The sequence below is a fragment of the Lolium rigidum genome, chromosome 7, assembly GCF_022539505.1.
Source record: "Lolium rigidum isolate FL_2022 chromosome 7, APGP_CSIRO_Lrig_0.1, whole genome shotgun sequence".
NCBI classification, from domain to species: Eukaryota; Viridiplantae; Streptophyta; class Magnoliopsida; order Poales; family Poaceae; genus Lolium; species Lolium rigidum.
The window spans coordinates 23,688,055-23,706,837 of record NC_061514.1 but is presented as its reverse complement, the minus strand read 5'-3'; the positions used below and the strand labels follow the sequence as shown (position 1 = coordinate 23,706,837).

Sequence of the window (18,783 nt, the reverse complement as noted above, 5' to 3'; positions counted from 1 at the left end):
TAAAGGAATAGGACCGGGGTCCACAGTTCACTAGAGGTGTCTCTCCCATAAGATAAATAGCATGTTGGGTGAACAAATTACAGATCGGGCAATTGACAAATAGAGAGGGCATAACAATGCACATACATGATATGATGAGTATTGTGAGATTTAATTGGGCATTACGACAAAGTACATAGACCGCTATCCAACATGCATCTATGCCTAAAAAGTCCACCTTCGAGTTATCATCCGAACCCCTTCCGGCATTAAGTTGCAAAACAACGGACAATTGCATTAAGTATGGTGCGTAATGTAATCAATAACTACATCCTCGGACATAGCATCAATGTTTTATCCCTAGTGGCAACAGACATCCACAACCTTAGAACTTTCTCATCACTCGTCCCGCATTTAATGGAGGCATGAACCCACTATCGAGCATAAATACTCCCTCTTGGAGTTAAGAGCAAAAACTTGGCCAGAGCCTCTACTAATAACGGAGAGCATGCAAGATCATAAACAACACATAGGTAATAGATTGATAATCAACATAACATAGTATTCTCTATCCATCGGATCCCGACACACACCATATAGAATTACAGATAGATGATCTTGATCATGTTAGGCAGCTCACAAGATCCGACAATGAAGCACATGAGGAGAAGACAACCATCTAGCTACTGCTATGGACCCATAGTCCAGGGTGAACTACTCACTCATCACTCCGGAGGCGACCATGGCGGTGAAGAGTCCTCCGGGAGATGATTCCCCTCTCCGGCAGGGTGCCGGAGGAGATCTCCGTAATCCCCCGAGATGGGATTGGCGGCGGCGGCGTCTCGGTAAGGTTTTCCGTATCGTGGCTCTCGGATCGGGGATTTCGCGACGAAGGCTTTAAGTAGGCGGAAGGGCAACGCGGGGGCCACACGAGGGCCCCACACGCCGTGGCCGCGCGGCCGGGGTCCGAGCCGCGCCGCCCCGTTGTGTCGGCGCCTCGTGGCCCCACTTCCTTTCCCCTTCGGTCTTCCGGAAGCTTCGTGCAAAAATAGGACCCCGGGCGTTGATTTCGTCCAATTCCGAGAATATTTCCTTTGTAGGATTTCTGAAACCAAAAACAGCAGTAAAACAACAACCGGCTCTTCGGCATCTCGTTAATAGGTTAGTGCCGGAAAATGCATAAATACGACATATAATGTGTATAAAACATGTAGATATCATCAATAATGTGGCATGGAACATAAGAAATTATCGATACATCGGAGACGTATCAAGGACGAGGAGTAAGCTAGGGTATCAAGCACTTCATGCGCCTTTTAGTTATAGTTATTTTTTCTTTTTTCTTTATTCACTATGTAAATATGTTTCTGTTGAATGCAAATAAAAAATTTATGTCCTACCGATAAAGGCATCCGGCGTAAACGGACACGTGATCGAATTCGATCAATTTAGACCGACGCAAAAGAGACCGGCCACTTTTGGCGTTTTTTTGGGTCGCCTGGCTGGAGATGGGCATCTCCAGCTGCGTCCCCCAAAGCGTCCCCCAAACCGCGCCGGATTGAGCGTTTGGGGGACATGTTTTGTTCGTGCCGCCTTTGGGGGACGTCGCTCCCCAGCCGCGTCCCCCAAACGCCGCCCCAAACATTTAAAATACTTCTTTTTAACACATAACCATTTATCAAATATAGCATATGAATAAAAATGTTTGCGAGGATTGTTTTCAAATTAAATTACAACAAACAATAAAACAAGTAAACAAATATAATAAATAGGGGTAGATGCTACATCAAGGTGCCACGGTATTTCCTTTGATCCTCCACAAATGCTCAACAAGAACAGCTTGAAGTTGCTCATGCACATTGCTGTCACGGATCTCTGCGTGCATGGCGAGAAAATCATCAAACTCTGCAGGCAACTCATGATCAACCTCGCGTAGCAAAGTGAGAATTCTTCAGACCTAATGGATTCGAGATTGTTTTGACAAAAGTGGCCCATTTTGGATATATACCATCGGCTAGATAATAGCCTTTGGTATATTCGTGGCCATTGATCTCATAGTTGCATGGTGGAGCATGCCCTTCCACTAGTCTCGCCGAACACCGGAGACCGCTGCAACACGTTGATGTCATTGTGTGATCCCGCCATGCCAAAGAAAGAATGCCAAATCCACGAGTCATAATCCGCCACGCCTTCAAGCACCACACTCGCAATATCCATGACGGCCTTTGTATATATCTTGCCAAGCAAACGGGCAGCTCTTCCATGCCCAAGTGCATGCAATCGATGCTTCCAAGCATTCCAGAAATCCTCTCGGCAGCATTTGTGCCATGATCCTTGCGTCTCTTCCTCGCTTGGCCCTCTCAAATAGTATTTGCCAAACTTTCCCACCACAACTCGGCAAAACTTGTACATGCACTCAATGGCAGTAGACTCACTCATGCGAAGGTAGTCGTCCCGTGTATCGACAGGTGCTCCGTATGCAAGCATCCTCATGGCGGCGGTGCACTTCCGAATCGACGAGAACCCAAGAACGCCTACAGCGTCGAGCTTGAGCTTGAAGTAGGGGTCGAACTCTCGAACGCCGTGGAGGATATTCATGAACAGCCCCTTGCTCATCCTGTACCGGCACCGAAAATTGTCAGCATGTGTTGCCTCGTCGGCGAATTAGTCGTTATGCAGCATGGCATGCCCCTCCATCCTCTGCCGGGGCTTCGACTTCCTTCTTCCCGGCCTTGATCCTCCGCGGCCCGGCCTCTTCCTCTTCTCCGCCTCAGCGTCAAGCATGTCCTGGAGGGACGCGATGATCGGCAAATGCTCCCGCAGGTCCTCGTCGAAGGCTTGCTCGTCCTCCAGCCAGCCAGGGCAACCATCTCATCGTCGCTGTCCATGGCTAAAGCAAAATCAATGGTTAAAATTGCGCCGAGGCGGACGACGCAACAAACAGCGGCCAATCGCGCCTACCAGGTAAGTCGTCGAGCACCTTCGTGCGCGGAGGTGGGGCGGATTTGACGGCGCGTTCTGGGACGCGCTGGCGACGCGGCGGCGGCGGCACGACCGGCAGGAGCCCCAGCCGCGACAACGGTGCTGACTCTCAGCAGAGATCAGACGCCCAAACGGCCGGGAAATCCAGCGGCGGCGGTGGGGTGGGAGGCGGGGCAAGGAAGGAGCGACGAGAAAAGAGACGCGAACCAACGGTTTATGCAAATAGTCGCCGACATGTGGGAGCCCGCCTCGCTTTTCGTTGTGTCCGGCGTCCCCGGTGCGTCCCCTGTGGGACGGGGACAGGCTCGAAGCCGCCGGACGTCGTATCGGGCGCCGGACAAAAATGGGTTTTGGGGGCGTAGCTGAAACGCATTTTTTGTCCGGCGCGTACGCGGCTGGAGATGGTCTAAGCTGCCCGGTTCATCAAAGAAAAAAAGACGCTTGCCCTGTGTGTCGCTTTCGCGTCTCCTCGTCTCCATCTGGCGTCTCTGTTCGGCTGCACGCACCGTCGCCGCCGGCCGCCGGCCACCGCAGCCCCCATCCGGCGCTTTAACAGGCCGTGTGATGGGAAACATGACCCGGTCGGACTCCCCGTCTCCCGCCGTGTCGTCCTCTCCTTCCTCGACTTCCTCAACTCCGGTCAGTACCTACCACCCTTCCCCCTCCTACCAGACCCAATTCCTCATCCTCCCCGCGGTTCCACGCCGCTGGTGGAGATAGTGTCCTTGATGCGCTTAATCTTGAACGATGGTTGCTTGCTTGCTTGCTTCGTGAGCGGGTTGGAGGGGATCGGATCGTTCCTTTCCTATGCAAAATAGGGTTCAGTTCGCCAGCCATTTAGGTTCGTTCAACTGAAATTGTGCTCTGTAACCTCTGTTTGATGATTTATCGCTGATACTGATGCATTTGGGCATTTGGAGGTGCCAGCTTTTAGGTTTCTTTAGGAGGCAGAGTGAGTCTTTGCCGAGGGGGCAACGGGCGATTCATGTGTGTGTGTGTGTGGCTTGCTCTTTTCCGGCTTCTGGTTGCACCTTACACGCGATTACGGTCCTCGTGACAGATTATTCGCCACTCTTCCAGGCTGACGGCGTGGTTATGCCATGTTGCTATGTGCTTTTGGTTGGTGGAAAAAGGATATGGATCTTAAATGGTGGCTATGGGGTAACAAGTACGAGCGAGAAAATTGGCCGCAACCCGCTGACTGGCAGCGAGCTTTTAATTGTCAATGGTCGCAGTAAGCTTCATAGTATGCTTGCCAAACTGCCTAAACCAGACTTGTAAAGCCCTAATGGAGGCACAGCCTTATGCTTCTACTTTTTTTTGTAAAGCTCTAATGAGTGTGTAGAAAAACGCCTGTAAATCTAATGCCGTTCTTCACATCCAAGACTTGCCAACATAAAACTTAGGGTTTGTCTATGTCTGATTTTCTTAAGTCTCAATCACCTCAGAAAAGTGCAACTGCAGTTCAAATAAAAGTGCAGTTCGGTTCAGTTGCACCACTTTTTTGTTAGAAAAGTGCAACTGAAGCACATTTTTGTGTGTGGACTTAAGAAAATCTCAGTTGACACATAGCAAATCTGTAAAACTTATACTAAGTTTATGAAATTCATTTGGTATAGGGGATTGGCGTTAACACGAATTTAAATAACTGATGCCCGATTTAAAGGACACATGGTGAATGCATCGTGTACAACAATATGTTTCCTTTTTCTTCGTTGGAAAGGTGATATCAAAATATGAAAATCATCACCATAATCAAATTGTTTTCCATGCCCTTTTCTGTTTGTAGATGAAAATACCCGATTCATAAAAAATGCATGCATTTTTAGTAGTAAGTTATGTTTGCTACAACTGTAATTAGAATATGCACAAATAACTTGCACCTGAAGAAACATAGGAGTCGCAGCCGTGGCACATTATTGCTCTGGGTTTTCTCTTTATGTTTATTTAGTGTCAGACATTGGAACATATATGGCATGCAGTCGAGTTAGCTCCTGGGGCTGATCCTGAAGCTCTTGAAGTTGCCAAGGATTGCCTGGAGTCCATATTTAGTGTCAACTCATCGTCAACTCGCGAGGGCGTGCAGCCAGGACTGTTACTTGAACTCTTTACTTCTCTGCAAGCTCATGAACAAGATAGGTCAAGACCAGATCCAGTGTCACAGCCAGTGCCAAACAGACCAGCATGCAGTGCAAGTCCTTCCAGTATGCAAGAAGACTCAAATAAATGTACAACATCAAATGTATGCCTCTTCTCGTTTCACACATGATTTCTACCATCAGCATCCATCTTTTCCATACTGATACCATATAAATGTATGTTTGTACTTTTTAAATAGACATGCCATTGCAGATTATTAGTTATGTCTTATTTGATCAGTTTTACCTATTTTTCTTCCCTAAATGCTCTTCATAAGATGTGAGCTTCTGATATAATTTCTGCATCTCGTTGTCAGAGTGAAGACCAAGCTGAAGACACCTTTGACCTAGGTATTTCTTATGGCTATGACTTAAATCTTCATGATGAGCTGTCACTTCTTGCCAGTTGATTCTTTTAATAGGGTCTTGGTACCGTTATCACCTAATCAGGGATGTAAAAGGAACCAGTTGCTGAAATTACTTCTTTCTCATGGAATTTGATATCTTTTTGTTCAGATCATTTAGGAGATGAGCTGTTTGTGAAATTCTATGCCGCGCTTGATGAAATTAATTTCTTCAAGACATCATCCGCTGGTACTGAGGATCCTGGTCAACTTTCAAAAGCATCACAATTCTTCGATGATGCATTACTGGTATGATGTACTGTTTCTTTTTTTGCTTCTGTAGCATTTTCAGGCTTAATGAAGTGAAGACTTATGTTGTCTCCACTACCAAGAGAAAGATATTAAGATTTGTCCAGTTCATTACTTATTTATTTTTTATTGATGGAGTAAGATTTATGTCTGTCTAGGAGGTGCGCAACTCGGGAAGAAAAACAGCAAGCTTAGTAGACCTGGCGGAGTTCTTTAAATCGAAAGGTACTAAATCAGAATCCTTAGTTGTTTCTTATGTCCAACTTTTAGCGTTGCAAACTTTTCGTTGGTTTGTTAGTTTGTGCAACAAATTTACAGCATATAGTATGACTTAGAAATCTCAATTTTCTTTTTTTGTTGTTACAAGGGCTTTGCAGCTCAGGCCTTGTATGTGCATTTTGTTATGGATGCGGATGTGCAGAGTTTTAGTTGCTAACTTCATATTCATCAGGAAACGACTTCATGAGGTCAAAACAACACCTAAAAGCTGTAGAGCTGTACACGGGTGCCATTGCATTGAGCAAGAAAAATGCCATTTACTATTGTAACAGGTATGTACAAGTTACTGAAACACACAACACTTAAATGGTGAAATCTTGTCACAAGTTGAACTTCAGTGAGTAATTCAGAGATGTTGACAGAGTGTGGAACTGAAAAAATGGGTCATTTTCCTCTGTTTCATTGGTAATGTATCATCAAAGCTTGAAATGGCTTAATTAGTCAATCCACTAATATTGATACATAAGCATCCACTCTTGAACTAGTTTAAAACTAGAAATACATATTGCTCTGTTGCCCCATGTTCCTCTTAGTCTTATTCATACTGCTTATATATCCCGTGATGTCATGAAGAGTCTCATGATATGTTATTATTCGTTTATACTAAGGGTTCTGAGAACCACTTCAAACCAGTGGCACATAGTTACAAACCATACTTGTCTTGGGCTGTTTCACTGGAAACTCCTAAAACTCAGATACTCCCTCTATACCGGTTTATTGGGCTTCTTTTAGCCAGCGCTGGAACCAAGGTTCTTATTGATTGGGCGATAAAATCTTCTTATCCCTACTGTAATCCCCTAATTTTCCGTATCAAAGCGCTAATTAATGGGATAGTCCAACGACCGTTTTGCATGCAAGCACATCGAAGCGGAAAGGAGAGAGGATCTCGCACATGCAGTGGTCAAATCATGTTCACACGGTGCGCATGCTAAACCAATTCACACGCTGCATTAACCAACCTGTTAGAGCAATTAAGGAGGAGAGGGGCCATTGCCGGTTCCCAAGAATTAAGGCAATTAAATATTGTATTAATTAATAAAATTATCCTAATTTTTTGGTATTTTCCTAATTTCACTAGAAACCCTGTAAACCGGTATGGAGGGAGTATTTGATATTGTTGAATGCTTAGGAAGTACAAGCTTTGCGCATTAAAGTTTAAACAATCCTTCTAGATACTTGCTGATTTCTTGTGCCAGCAGCGGTGGAGCTACCATATAGTCATTGGCGCCAGGTGTCAAATGATTACCAATGATTTTGTACTACTATTCTGTAGAAGTAACAGATACTGTTACACATGTGCAATGACCCCAGTATACTTTAGGACACAGACAATATTTTTATGTTCGCCTCTGGCTTCTTCATCTTGTTACAGCAGACTGTAGAGGGCTAGATATGTTATTAACCCTAATAATTAGTACTCTTTTATCTTGTTCAGAAGATCACTAATCTGATTCATGGTTTCATGTAAAATGAAAAGTACATACTCTTATATCTTGTTTATTGAGAAGATCTCTGATTCATGCTTTCATGTAACATGAAAAGTACATACTTCTTTCAGGGCTGCTGCATATACCCTTCTTAATATGTGCAATGAAGCTGTTAAGGACTGCTTGAAGTCAATAGAAATTGATCCAAAATACAGCAAAGCATATAGCCGACTTGGATCTGCTTTCTTTGCCATGGGGAATTATCATGATGCTTTATATAAGGGATACTTGAAAGGTGGGTAGATCAGAACTTGTAAGCTGATTTTGTTGAAACAACGACATATTATGCTATTTGCTGCATTATAAAATGCATACGGAAGTCCTTATTGGTTGGTGCAGTTTACACGTGTTAGCAAGTTATTCTAGGAAGTATTTCTTTATTTGAATTGTAGGCTGAAAAGGTGAGCTTTCTTTTAACTTTTGACTTACATTAGTATCTGACCTAACCTAAGAACAAATTCAATTACTTTCGCCTGTTATGTGGATCGTACTGTTATCATCCATGGCGTTGTTGTCATCTTGTGCTCGAACAAATTGACAGTTGCATTTGCAATTCCTGGATGAATCTACGTTACAAAGAATATTATATCGATCAATGCATGGAGTGTATAGTGAACTCACTTGGTCTTCTTGCAGCCTCTGAGCTGGAGCCTAATAATGAAAATGTTCGACAGAATATTGAGGTAGATTTCTTATTTCGTTTATTCTTCTCTTTTTCATTAAGAATCTAGATAGTGTTTGTTTCCTTCTGTTAGCACTAATTACTACTGAATTTTATTTTCCTTGAAAACTTCAGGCTACGAAAAAGAAGTTGGCTGAACAGCGAGCTCCACCAGGACAGGTACTGATCAGAAAACTACATGTGCTTGTTCAAACGGACTATGAAATATGTCCTGTTGGATCCTTGTTTTTCTTAAACAATTTGCACTATCAAAACTCGTACTTATAATGTCGATATTATCTGGTTACATGGTACGGTTTCTTTTTTCCCTTTTGTCTTTAGAAATCAACAACTAATCCATCTCCTTGTTTGTAAAATACACGTGCACGCCAGGGTCAAGAATCGCAATCATGGTTTGGTGGCCAGGGGAGCGACGGTCTTCCTTTCACAGTATTCCCTCCTGGAATTTCCCCCCCTCCTGAATTCCTGGCCAATATCATGAATCGCGGGTCTGTTCCTGGTCAACAGCCACCTCAGCATTCTGTAAATATAAATCTGAATGACTTCTTTGGTCATGCAAATGTCAATGGGAATCGCCAAGGACCAACGACTGGGAATCCAGGCAACCATACTCCACCATCTCCTTTCCCAGCCAATGCAGCAGTCCCTCCTGCTTTCTCATTCATGGGCTCAGGTAGTACGGAAGCAAACCACGCGCATCAGGCTTCAGGTGAATACAGTGGACCAGGCGCCCAGACGGATGCGGGGGTCTACGTAAATCTGGCAGGACAGGAGCAGGCTGCTGAGGCTCTGAGAGCTGTGATGCAGATGTTTGGACCGCATATGGGCCCAAACGAAGGCGCACCACCGAGAGGTTCGTTTGCTTCTTGGCTCATACTTGAAACAGAACAGGGACTGCCATGCTTTGTCTTTTTCTTAAAAGTCTCGTCTGAAAATTTGTGACGCTGTGTTTAACAAAAAAACGATAAAGTTTGTAATGTATAGACACGATTATATTAAAGGTTTTCCCTCGTAACGGGTTTGTTTTTCTTGTAAATGGATCCATAACTTTTTTTTCCATAATTATCTGGTGTACTTGCTTTGACTGAAAATATACTGCATCTTTATAGTATAAGTGCTCCACAAGTATTTCCTTACTGAGAGTAGTAGCTGTAACCCAAAATAAAGTAATTATTACTGTGTGTTCTGCAAACAGGAATACTCAGGGTACTAACTGTTGTTCTCTGTTTTCAATCGTGCAGGACCAGGTTCAACCTGAGAAGCAAAAAAAGGAAGTGCGTAATGTTGTTCATAGTCGGATATCTTCGCAGTGCTGTATGGCTTCATTGATCACGTTGTTCTGGTAGTTTTGTTGTTGTTTAAACTTTGTCTGTGCTTAAAACTCTCCCTGGGCACCATATACCTGTCATGTAACTCTCGTGCGATGGATGCAAAGGCATGGTCTAGCATATATAGGCCTGTGTTGGTTAACAACTGGTACCTATAAAACCTTTTCATGCTATTTGCATTGAATTCCCTGGATGTAGTAATGTGTTTGTGTGTGTGCACTTAGACTAGGCATAATGGGAGTATCATAAGTAGTATCATGCATGCCACGTTGGCAAAAATCTGATGTGGCACACCAATTAATGAGGTGAGAGATGGGAGTGGTATCATAATATGATACCGTATCATAGCACGTAAAACTAGAAAAACTTAATAGCAAACACATCATGTACACACATTTGCATTGAGATTCTACAAAACATTAAATATGATAATACTATGATACCATTTTATGATACTATGCATTGTGGGGTTAGTATCATAAACTAGTATCATGTGCATGATACTAGTGTATGATATTTCCCATTGTGACTAGTCTTACCTGACAAAATCTGTGACCTTGAATGTAGAAAACTTGGGTGCCGCCAAAAATAAAGTTCTTTGCATGGCTTACGCTTCAAAATAGACTATGGACGGCGGACCGGTTGCAAAAGCAAGGGTGGTATAATTGTGACCTTTATTCTCTTTGCGAAACAACCTCTTTGCAAAAGAACCAACGAGTCTATTGTTCGCCTCCTTGTTCATTGTCGGTACACCCATATGCTTTGGGGTCTCCTCAAGGTTGGCTTGGCCTCTACTTCATTGATCTTCAACAAAGACGCTTGAGGAGTGGTGGTTCACCGGTTCCTCCTTTCCAAACTGGAAAGCCATCACATCCCTTGTCCTCCTCGCATGTTGGGAAGTTTGGAATGAGAGAAATGCTAGAGTGTTGCAAAACAAACATATGCCGCCAACGGTAGTTCTAGCAAATATCAAGAGTGAATTAAAATTATGTGTGGCCACGGGCAGGTGTGAGTGTATTGCTTCCGGCAGAGTAATCCGACATGTAATTATTCCTTGCAATATTTTGCAACTCTTGCAATATTGTAAATCTTCTTAATTAATAGAACGAGCTAAAGCTTTTGCCTCCATTAAAAAAACATTTTTCTTGGTGGTCGAGTGAATCGTCCTACCTAGAAATTGGCTGACGTAACGGTATAGATGTGGGTTGGGCAATATACCTTTGTGCTTCGACTGTAGCTCCTGCGCTTTGGCGGCGAACTGACGCGAGTTGATTTTATTTGTCCAACTATTCTGTTGTGTTTTGTGTCTTGTGACCCTGATTCGCCTTTTGGGGTAAGTGCAACCTAACACCATTGGTACGCATGACATGGCTGGCCAAAACCGTCCTTTGCGATCTACTAATTAGTATACACAGCAATAACATATCCAGTAACTGTAGGTCGGTCTTGTTGAAATATTGGATCCACATTTGGTGGTCCATACTAGATTTCAGATTTTTCCTATAAATTTCAAAGCCCACTTAGTGGCAGCTTTGTGAGTTTGAGCTTAAGTTGGTGGCAGTTCACTAGGGAGTGGCAAAGAGGTGGGAAGTTTAGTTCCACATGAAAAGTTGGGAGGAAGTTAGACCACCTTATAAGGTGGGTTGTTCCACCACTAATAAGTGAGTGACAATAGGAGTGCTACACGCGCGCGACTGCTCAAGCTCTTCATCACGGGTCGCCTTCCGTCCAAGTCGAGCGGTGCTGCCTACCGTCGTCTTCAACACCGTCTACTTCGACCCATCGTCCTTGTCGTCAACAATGTTACTGTTGCTGCTGCTACTCATGTTGATTAATGCATCTAGTATGTTCGAGTTTCACATGTTAGTAGCTGCTGTCGTTATGTTTTATATTCTGGAATTAATCATGAATATCCAACAGGTCTGGTACACTTTACTTTGTGAGTTGTGAAGCATCATACCAAATCATAGCCAATGGATAAGACGATTAGGTTGCATGAATCAAGTATTCAGGTGACAGAGTTATTAGCAAGAGCTCAAATTCATGAATACTCCCTTGCTTCTATGATCCTGCTAGCCGAATAGCTTAACTATCACGGACAAATTCGACTAGATAGGTGGGACGAATTCAACTCTTTTTCCCGCGGATGATCTCAAATAACTTGAGGTGGTCGGTAGTACAACTAAAGCTTTAAGTTAGCCTTTCAGCGGGAGCAATGTAGACACAGATGCAATATACAACAACAATAATGGCCTGACAATCGATGATATGACCTGGAAAACGAGACCAACAGCTATTGAAGATGATATTTTAGGATCGATTCATCAAGCATTTCAAAAAAAAAAGGATCGATTCATCAAGTAGGATGAAATGAAATAAAGGGAAGATGCTGCCTCGACATCTGTTTGTCAGCTGTAAGGGTAATGTGCCCTAAACCATAAGTTGGAGTATGAGACACTTCTTTTTCTTCTTAGATAAGGGTGATCAATCGATCTCTGCGTCCTGCCAGTCGTTAAGTAGACTCACTCTACCGAGGGGAAATTAGGGTTGGTTCCTGCCCAACTCTTGGTTTTCGCTCGCAACACAACAGTTCGTCCAATCTATTAACGTCCAGAGCTATAGGAACAAAAGATCAAAAGTGGGCAGAGGCCTTTGGTGTCCCGTTCAATTAAGAATTGGCCGCTAGGTTTGACTTCAGAAACATTTAATTCGGCTTAATCTGCTAATAAGCCGTTTCATACTAGTGCCGTCTATCTCTTTATTATGAAAGATCAGATTGGCAAAATCTTGAGAGCCCAAAATTTTGCTTATAACTTGCACAAATTGCACAAAACTAAAGTATATGTTTTTATTTCTATATAATTATTTACTTTTATATAATAATATACGTGAAGAAAGAGTGGACACACTAAAAAACATACCATGCATACCTAAATCTTCTTGGTTCAGGTTTTCTATTTTCAAAGACTAGAGACTAGCGAAAGCCATCGCTTTTTCTTGATCGAGAAGAGAAATGAGGGGAAAAGAGGAGAAAGAGGTACAGAGCCCAAGGGCAGGCGTTGGGCCAACGGTAGGCCTACCCAAATATACATGTCATTAGTTATAGGTGTTGGATACATGCATGACTTTCACTAGTAGTTAAGCTCGGGAAATGCAACTCCTCGGCTACGTGGGCGTTTAGCTATTATTGGCCATTGTCACCATCCATGAGATTCATGCAAAGTCCACCCTGTCAATACTAGTAACACATTTTCAGGTTAGCCCTCCTGTTTTCCCATCTCTTTCCCGCAGTCCACTCACCTTAGTCCCACTAGCCGCTTCTCTCTCTCTCTCTCTCTCTCTCTCTCTCTCTCTCTCTCTCTCTCTCTCTCTCTCATCTCACTTATGGATAGCTGGATTTTGCCACCGGAGACGGAAGCCCAAGAGGGGAGCGGCAAGACATGGATGTGGCGCCAGAGGACGAGATGGCTTGATTCCTCCCAGCGGCAGAGGGATGTGGCGGCGGGGACCAACAAGATGGAGCAGCGGCCCCTCGATTCGTTCCCTACTAGAGAGATCTCACAAGCAGGGTGTGGGGAAAGGTTCCTATGTTGGGGCTCGGTGGGACGGTGATAGTGTGATGGCTTCCTCAATGTCTCCACATCCGGCCAATGAGGTGATGGGTGACACATTCATGGAGGCGGCGGCGCTCGTGCACATCCTTTGTTGTTGTACGTCTCCTCCTAAGCTAGGCACAACAGAGGGAGTCAGCCCAACTCTACAGATTGTTCTTGATTTCTTTTGGATCCTCTCAGAAGACACCAACACCTTGGCCAAGGTATCCCCTTTGTGAGCACAATGTTATATAAAGATGAATACTGTTTCCCGAGAGTGGTGTTCCCTAGCCCCATGTCCTCCCAGAACTTAATCTGAGATCCATTCTTGATAGAGAAAGAACTGAATGGGAAGAATCGCTTCTTTGTCGCCATAAGTCCAGCTCAAAAGTGTGAATCCCCGGGTTACTAATAAACCTGGGATATCGCTTTACTTTCTCTTCATAATGGTTTGCCAGACCCCATCCTCAGTAAGTAGTTTAGCCAGCCATTTACCAAGCAGAGCTTTTAACCTAAAGGTCATGAACACCAAGCCCTCCTTTTTTTTTTGCGAAAATTGAACACCAAGCCCTCCTTGATCCTTAGACCGACACACAATACTCCACTTAGCGAGCCGGTACTTCTTCTTTTTACTATCCCCTTGCTAAAAGAATCTTGATCGTCGATATTCTCGATATTCTGTAAGATACCTTTATTTAGATAACTGAACGAAGGATATCATATAAGCACCATATTAGTTAGTACCTAATTTAGGAGAATCAACCTTCCACCTAAACACCATATTGGTTAGTACTTAATTACGAGAACCAAGCTTCCAACTAAGAATAGTAATTTGACTTTCTAGCTGCTTAAACGTTTTTCCAGCCTCTCTCCATTCAACCAGAGTAGCACTTTCACTTGGGTAAAGGAGACAAAAAAAGTAGGCATTGTGGCTGCATGTGTGGCGGCATGCCGTGCCCATGCTGAGAAAAGTACACATTCCGGATTTGTCTCTTTCTCCCTTTCTCGCGGTGTTAAGCTGGCTACAGATTGGCTGATGTAATGAAGCCTGCTCAGTGCTCTATTAAGTGTATTATCTTTTAGTTCCTTGTTACACTAGTTCAGTTGGTTGCTGGTGCCCCAAGTCCCAACTCTCTCTGATCTGCCCAGGTTTAATTAACCCTGCTAGTCAAAGCACCGTTGGTTAATTACAGGGTGCAGGTAAAAAGAAGGGAGAATTCCATACGGGTTCCGAAGGTACCAAGTGCAGTGCAGGTCCTGATGCGCACGGCGAGGTGGTAGTCCACTAGGTAGATACCGTACTAACCGGGAAGAGTTGTCTGAAGCTGTCGACACCATGCAGTAGCAATAGAGTAAGACTAGTCATAGTGGGGAGTAACTTAGACTAGTAACATGACATATGTTACTAGTCTAAGTTACTACCTCAACAGTGGGTAGTAACTTATATGTGGTGTCATGCATTGTGTTATTTACTATGGTGTAGACTCAACTTGTCTTGGGATGTGTGATGTTATGGTAACATAGCTAGTTACCATCTCACTCTCTTTCTTCATTCATTTCCATGCCATGTCACCAAAATGCCTTGGATTGTGTGATGTTACTAGCTAAGTTACTCCCACTATGAGCAGTCTAAGGGCATGCGTCGCGGTCCAACCTGTCCGCATAGCGGCGTGATCTAATTGGTCCGCTAGCTAATCCCGGTATAGGAGAATAATAGAAATGCACAAATTTAAAAGAGCACGTGAAAATTTGAATGAAATTTCATAGATTCGATCATAATTTACATAGTTGAAAACGAAAATCTAAACTAATTAAATCGTCGCCATCTTCGTCGTCGGAGACGAGGTCGATGAACGGCGGTGGCGTCCAGAGCAGCTGCGCCCAAGCATGCACCTCCGCTGGCTGCGCGTACCACGGAGGCGGCAACCTGTACTGCGGAGGAGGCGCGAAGTGCTGTGGCGTCGGTGGCTAAGGCGGTGGAACCTCCTGGCCATCCCACGCTACCTGTGGTGGCGCATGCGGTGGCAGCGAGGCAACGTGTTGCGCCACCATGGACTAGAGCTGGACGATGTCCTCCAGCCTGGTCATGACCATTTGGCCTCCTCGTTGGCCAATGACGCGGTCAGGGTGGCGGCCGTGGCCGCTTTCTTGTCGTAGTTGTCAGGTAGGACCGCCTCCAGCTTGACAGCACCTGGGGGCGCATCCTCCATCTCGTCGTCCTCTTCGTAGATGACCTCATTTTCGCTCTCGGGCGCGTCGTCGCTGGTCATGAAATCCCGGCGTTCGCGGATGAACCGGCGCTCCTCATGCTCACAGTCGACGAATGGGCGTTAGAAATCCTCCCACCGATACACCTCCTACAGCTGCATCGCCGGCGGGAGGCACTCGATCCGGCGGCGCATCGCCCTGAGCAAGGACCACCGGTCCGCCAGAGGTGGCGGAACAGGGAGCCTCCCCCTGTTCAAGTGCCACCCTGTGGGAGGGAGACGTCGCGGCGGCGACAAAGGGTCACCCTTCGCCAACCACCGATGTGCTTCTAGCACCGGCACGTAGCGCCTGTTGCGGCCCATCCGATGCGGAGGAGGCACTACTAGGAAAAGCACTACTGCCGGCGCACCAGAGCTCGCCGGTGGGAACGGGCCGGTGGTAAAGGACTACTGCCGGCGCACCTGTGTGTGCGCTAGCTGCTGAAAGAACATCTCTCGGATTATAGTTTTGTATGTTTGATGACAATACATGTGATACACTAATGTACGTTGATATAGTGCAGAAAATATATGTGGTTGAAATTGTGTTGAGAAACAAGAGAAAAGGAAGCAGGGAAACTTTCCCAGGCCGGATAATCCGGGGCAAATATCCGGCCCTTGAAAAACGACTAAGGACTTTTTTGGTCGAGCTCTCAGCACCCCTGGATCAGGCCGGATATTTGGCCGGATATTTACGGAAGGCCGGATAATACAGGGGGGCGGATAATCCGGCCCTTACTTAGGCCGGATAATCCGCCCCCAAAATTCCTGCAACGGCTCGATTTTGGGAGGGGTATAAATACACCCTTCTTCCTCTACCTCAACCTGCTCATTCTTGCTCAAGTTCATCCACCATTAGAGCCACTTCAAAAAACACAAGATCCACTAGATCTCCCCCTCCAACCATCCAAAGCTCTTGATCTTTGGAGAATCGAAGGAGAAGACCCCGATCTACATCTTCACCGAAGCGATTTACATTTCCCCCTTATTTGCTTGAGGGCCCCTTTGCTAGTGTTCCATTTGGAAGCCCTAGTTGCTTGTGGTTGATTTGTTCTTATTATGTTGTTGTGTTGTTACAGATATTGGGAGTCTTCAATTTGGTTGTGGATGTGTGCCCCAAGAACCTTGTAAAGGCCCGATTTCCGCCTCGAGGGAATCCCTTAGTCGAAGTGGACTAGGCCTTTGTGGCGTTGCTCACATGAGACCTGAGTGAGGCCTTTGTGGCGTTGGTCTGGCCTTCGTGGCGACCACACTCCTCCAAATGTAGACGTACTTCCCCTCAAAAGGAAGGAACTACGGGAATCATCTCCGTGTCTCTGTGTGCTCCACTCTCGGTTACCTCTATCCTTGATTGCTCTATTATATCTTGTCTAGCTATATCTTGCTTAGTAGTAGAGATTGTCATATAGGTAAATTCACATAGTTGCATATCTAGATAATTTACCTTTGTGTCAAGCCTAAATTGAAAAAGAACTAAAAATTGGTTAGCACCCAATCACCTCCCCCTCTAGGTGTGGCATACGATCCTTTCAATTGGTATCAGAGCCTCGGATCTTATTTCGGGCTTAACCGCCTAAGAGTATGCCGGACGATGAGACTGCGGAGGGGGCCGCAAAGTTGGTCTCTATGGAAGATCTCAAGTTGATGGAAACATCTTTGAGATCCTCCATGGAAGCTCAAATGGAAAGTATAAAGATATACCTTTCATGGCTTATAACACCGCTTCCCCCCGTCGTTCCTGTCGTAGAGGAAAGGGACAAGGGCTCTTTAGAAGAGGGAGATGCTTCAGGCTTACCCTCCTCTAGCAAGCCATTGAATGGTGATCACTTAGACAAAATTAGAACCCCCAATTCTTCTCCTAGAGCGGTTTTCAGTGAGAGCTACAATGTGGTTCCTCCACCTTTTCGCTCTCCCGATATCCTGGTTCCTCACCCTCATATAAACAATAGGGGCGATCCACCCAAGTTTAATGTTGAAGATTTTAATACGTGGCAATTTGAGTTTCGCTCTCATGTTTGCAGTGCCTCCAATGAACTTTGTAGAATAATTATGGAAGGTTACAAGCCTTACAACCCCAACAAGTTGACTACAAGAGAAGAGGTTGATAACCAACTCAACTCTATTACCTTGAACATGATTCAAACGCGTGTGGGGACAAAGGACTTGGCTTATGTTCGGAAATTCACCACCGCCAAGGAAGCTTGGGATGGTTTGTCCATAATCTTCATGGGAAGTGAAAGCATGAAGAGAAAAAAGTATAGTACTCTTCGAAACCAAGCCGAAGGGTTCATGAGGTTGCCAGATGAAGATCATCACGAGATGTATAGAAGGCTTATCACCATTGACTTTCGGAATGTGGGTGCCTGCTGGCGTGTAGTTGACGTGGGAGTTAGAAATCTTTGTGGTGTAACTTTTCTTCAGTTCCCCGGCAATGGCGCCAGAAAACAGTCTTGATGGCGCGTAGTCGACAAGTCCATTGGGAACCCCAAGAGGAAGGTGTGATGCGCACATCAGTAAGTTTTCTCTCAGTAAGAAACCAAGGTTATCGAACCAGTAGGAGCCAAGGAACACGTGAAGGTTGTTGGTGGCGGAGTGTAGTGCGGCGCAACACCAGGGATTTCGGCGCCAACGTGGAACCTGCACAACACAATCAAAGTACTTTGCCCCAACGTAACAGTGAGATTGTCAATCTCACCGGCTTGCTGTAAACAAAGGATTAGATGTATAGTGTGGATGATGATGATTGTTTGCGAAGAACAGTAAAGAATAATTGCAGTAGATTGTATTTCAGATGTAAAGAATGGACCGGGGTCCACAGTTCACTAGTGGTGTCTCTCCCATAAGATAAATAGCATGTTGGGTGAACAAATTACAGTTGGGCAATTGACAAATAAAGAAGGCATAACAATGCACATACATATATCATGATGAGTACTATGAGATTTAATCGGGGCATTACGACAAAGTACATAGACCGCTATCCAAGCATGCATCTATGCCTAAAAAGTCCACCTTCGAGGTTATCATCCGAACCCCCTCCAGTATTAAGTTGCAAACAACAGACAATTGCATTAAGTATGGTGCGTAATGTAATCAACACAAATATCCTTAGACAAAGCATCGATGTTTTAGCCCTAGTGGCAACAACACATCCACAACCTTAGAACTTTTTGTCACTGTCCCAGATTCAATGGAGGCATGAACCCACTATCGAGCATAAATACTCCCTCTTGGAGTCACAAGTATCAACTTGGCCAGAGCCTCTACTAGCAATGGAGAGCATGCAAGAACATAAACAACATATATGATAGATTGATAATCAACTTGACATAGTATTCAATATTCATCGGATCCCAACAAACACAACATGTAGCATTACAGATAGATGATCTTGATCATGATAGGCAGCTCACAAG

The 18,783-nt window shown here is 44.8% G+C and overlaps 1 protein-coding gene across 1 annotated transcript; it reads left to right on the top strand.

Annotated features, from left to right (window-relative positions):
* Nucleotides 1–3,510: 3,510 nt before the first annotated feature.
* On the top strand, nucleotides 3,511–9,747 carry LOC124672934 (small glutamine-rich tetratricopeptide repeat-containing protein-like). Its single transcript, XM_047209087.1, is given in 12 exon segments — nucleotides 3,511–3,547; nucleotides 3,550–3,600; nucleotides 4,944–5,203; nucleotides 5,417–5,450; nucleotides 5,616–5,752; nucleotides 5,911–5,977; nucleotides 6,204–6,303; nucleotides 7,590–7,753; nucleotides 8,155–8,201; nucleotides 8,315–8,359; nucleotides 8,573–9,053; nucleotides 9,442–9,747. Coding segments are annotated over 12 exon segments (1,425 nt in total). The 5' UTR covers nucleotides 3,511–3,525; the 3' UTR covers nucleotides 9,459–9,747.
* Nucleotides 9,748–18,783: the final 9,036 nt, after the last annotated feature.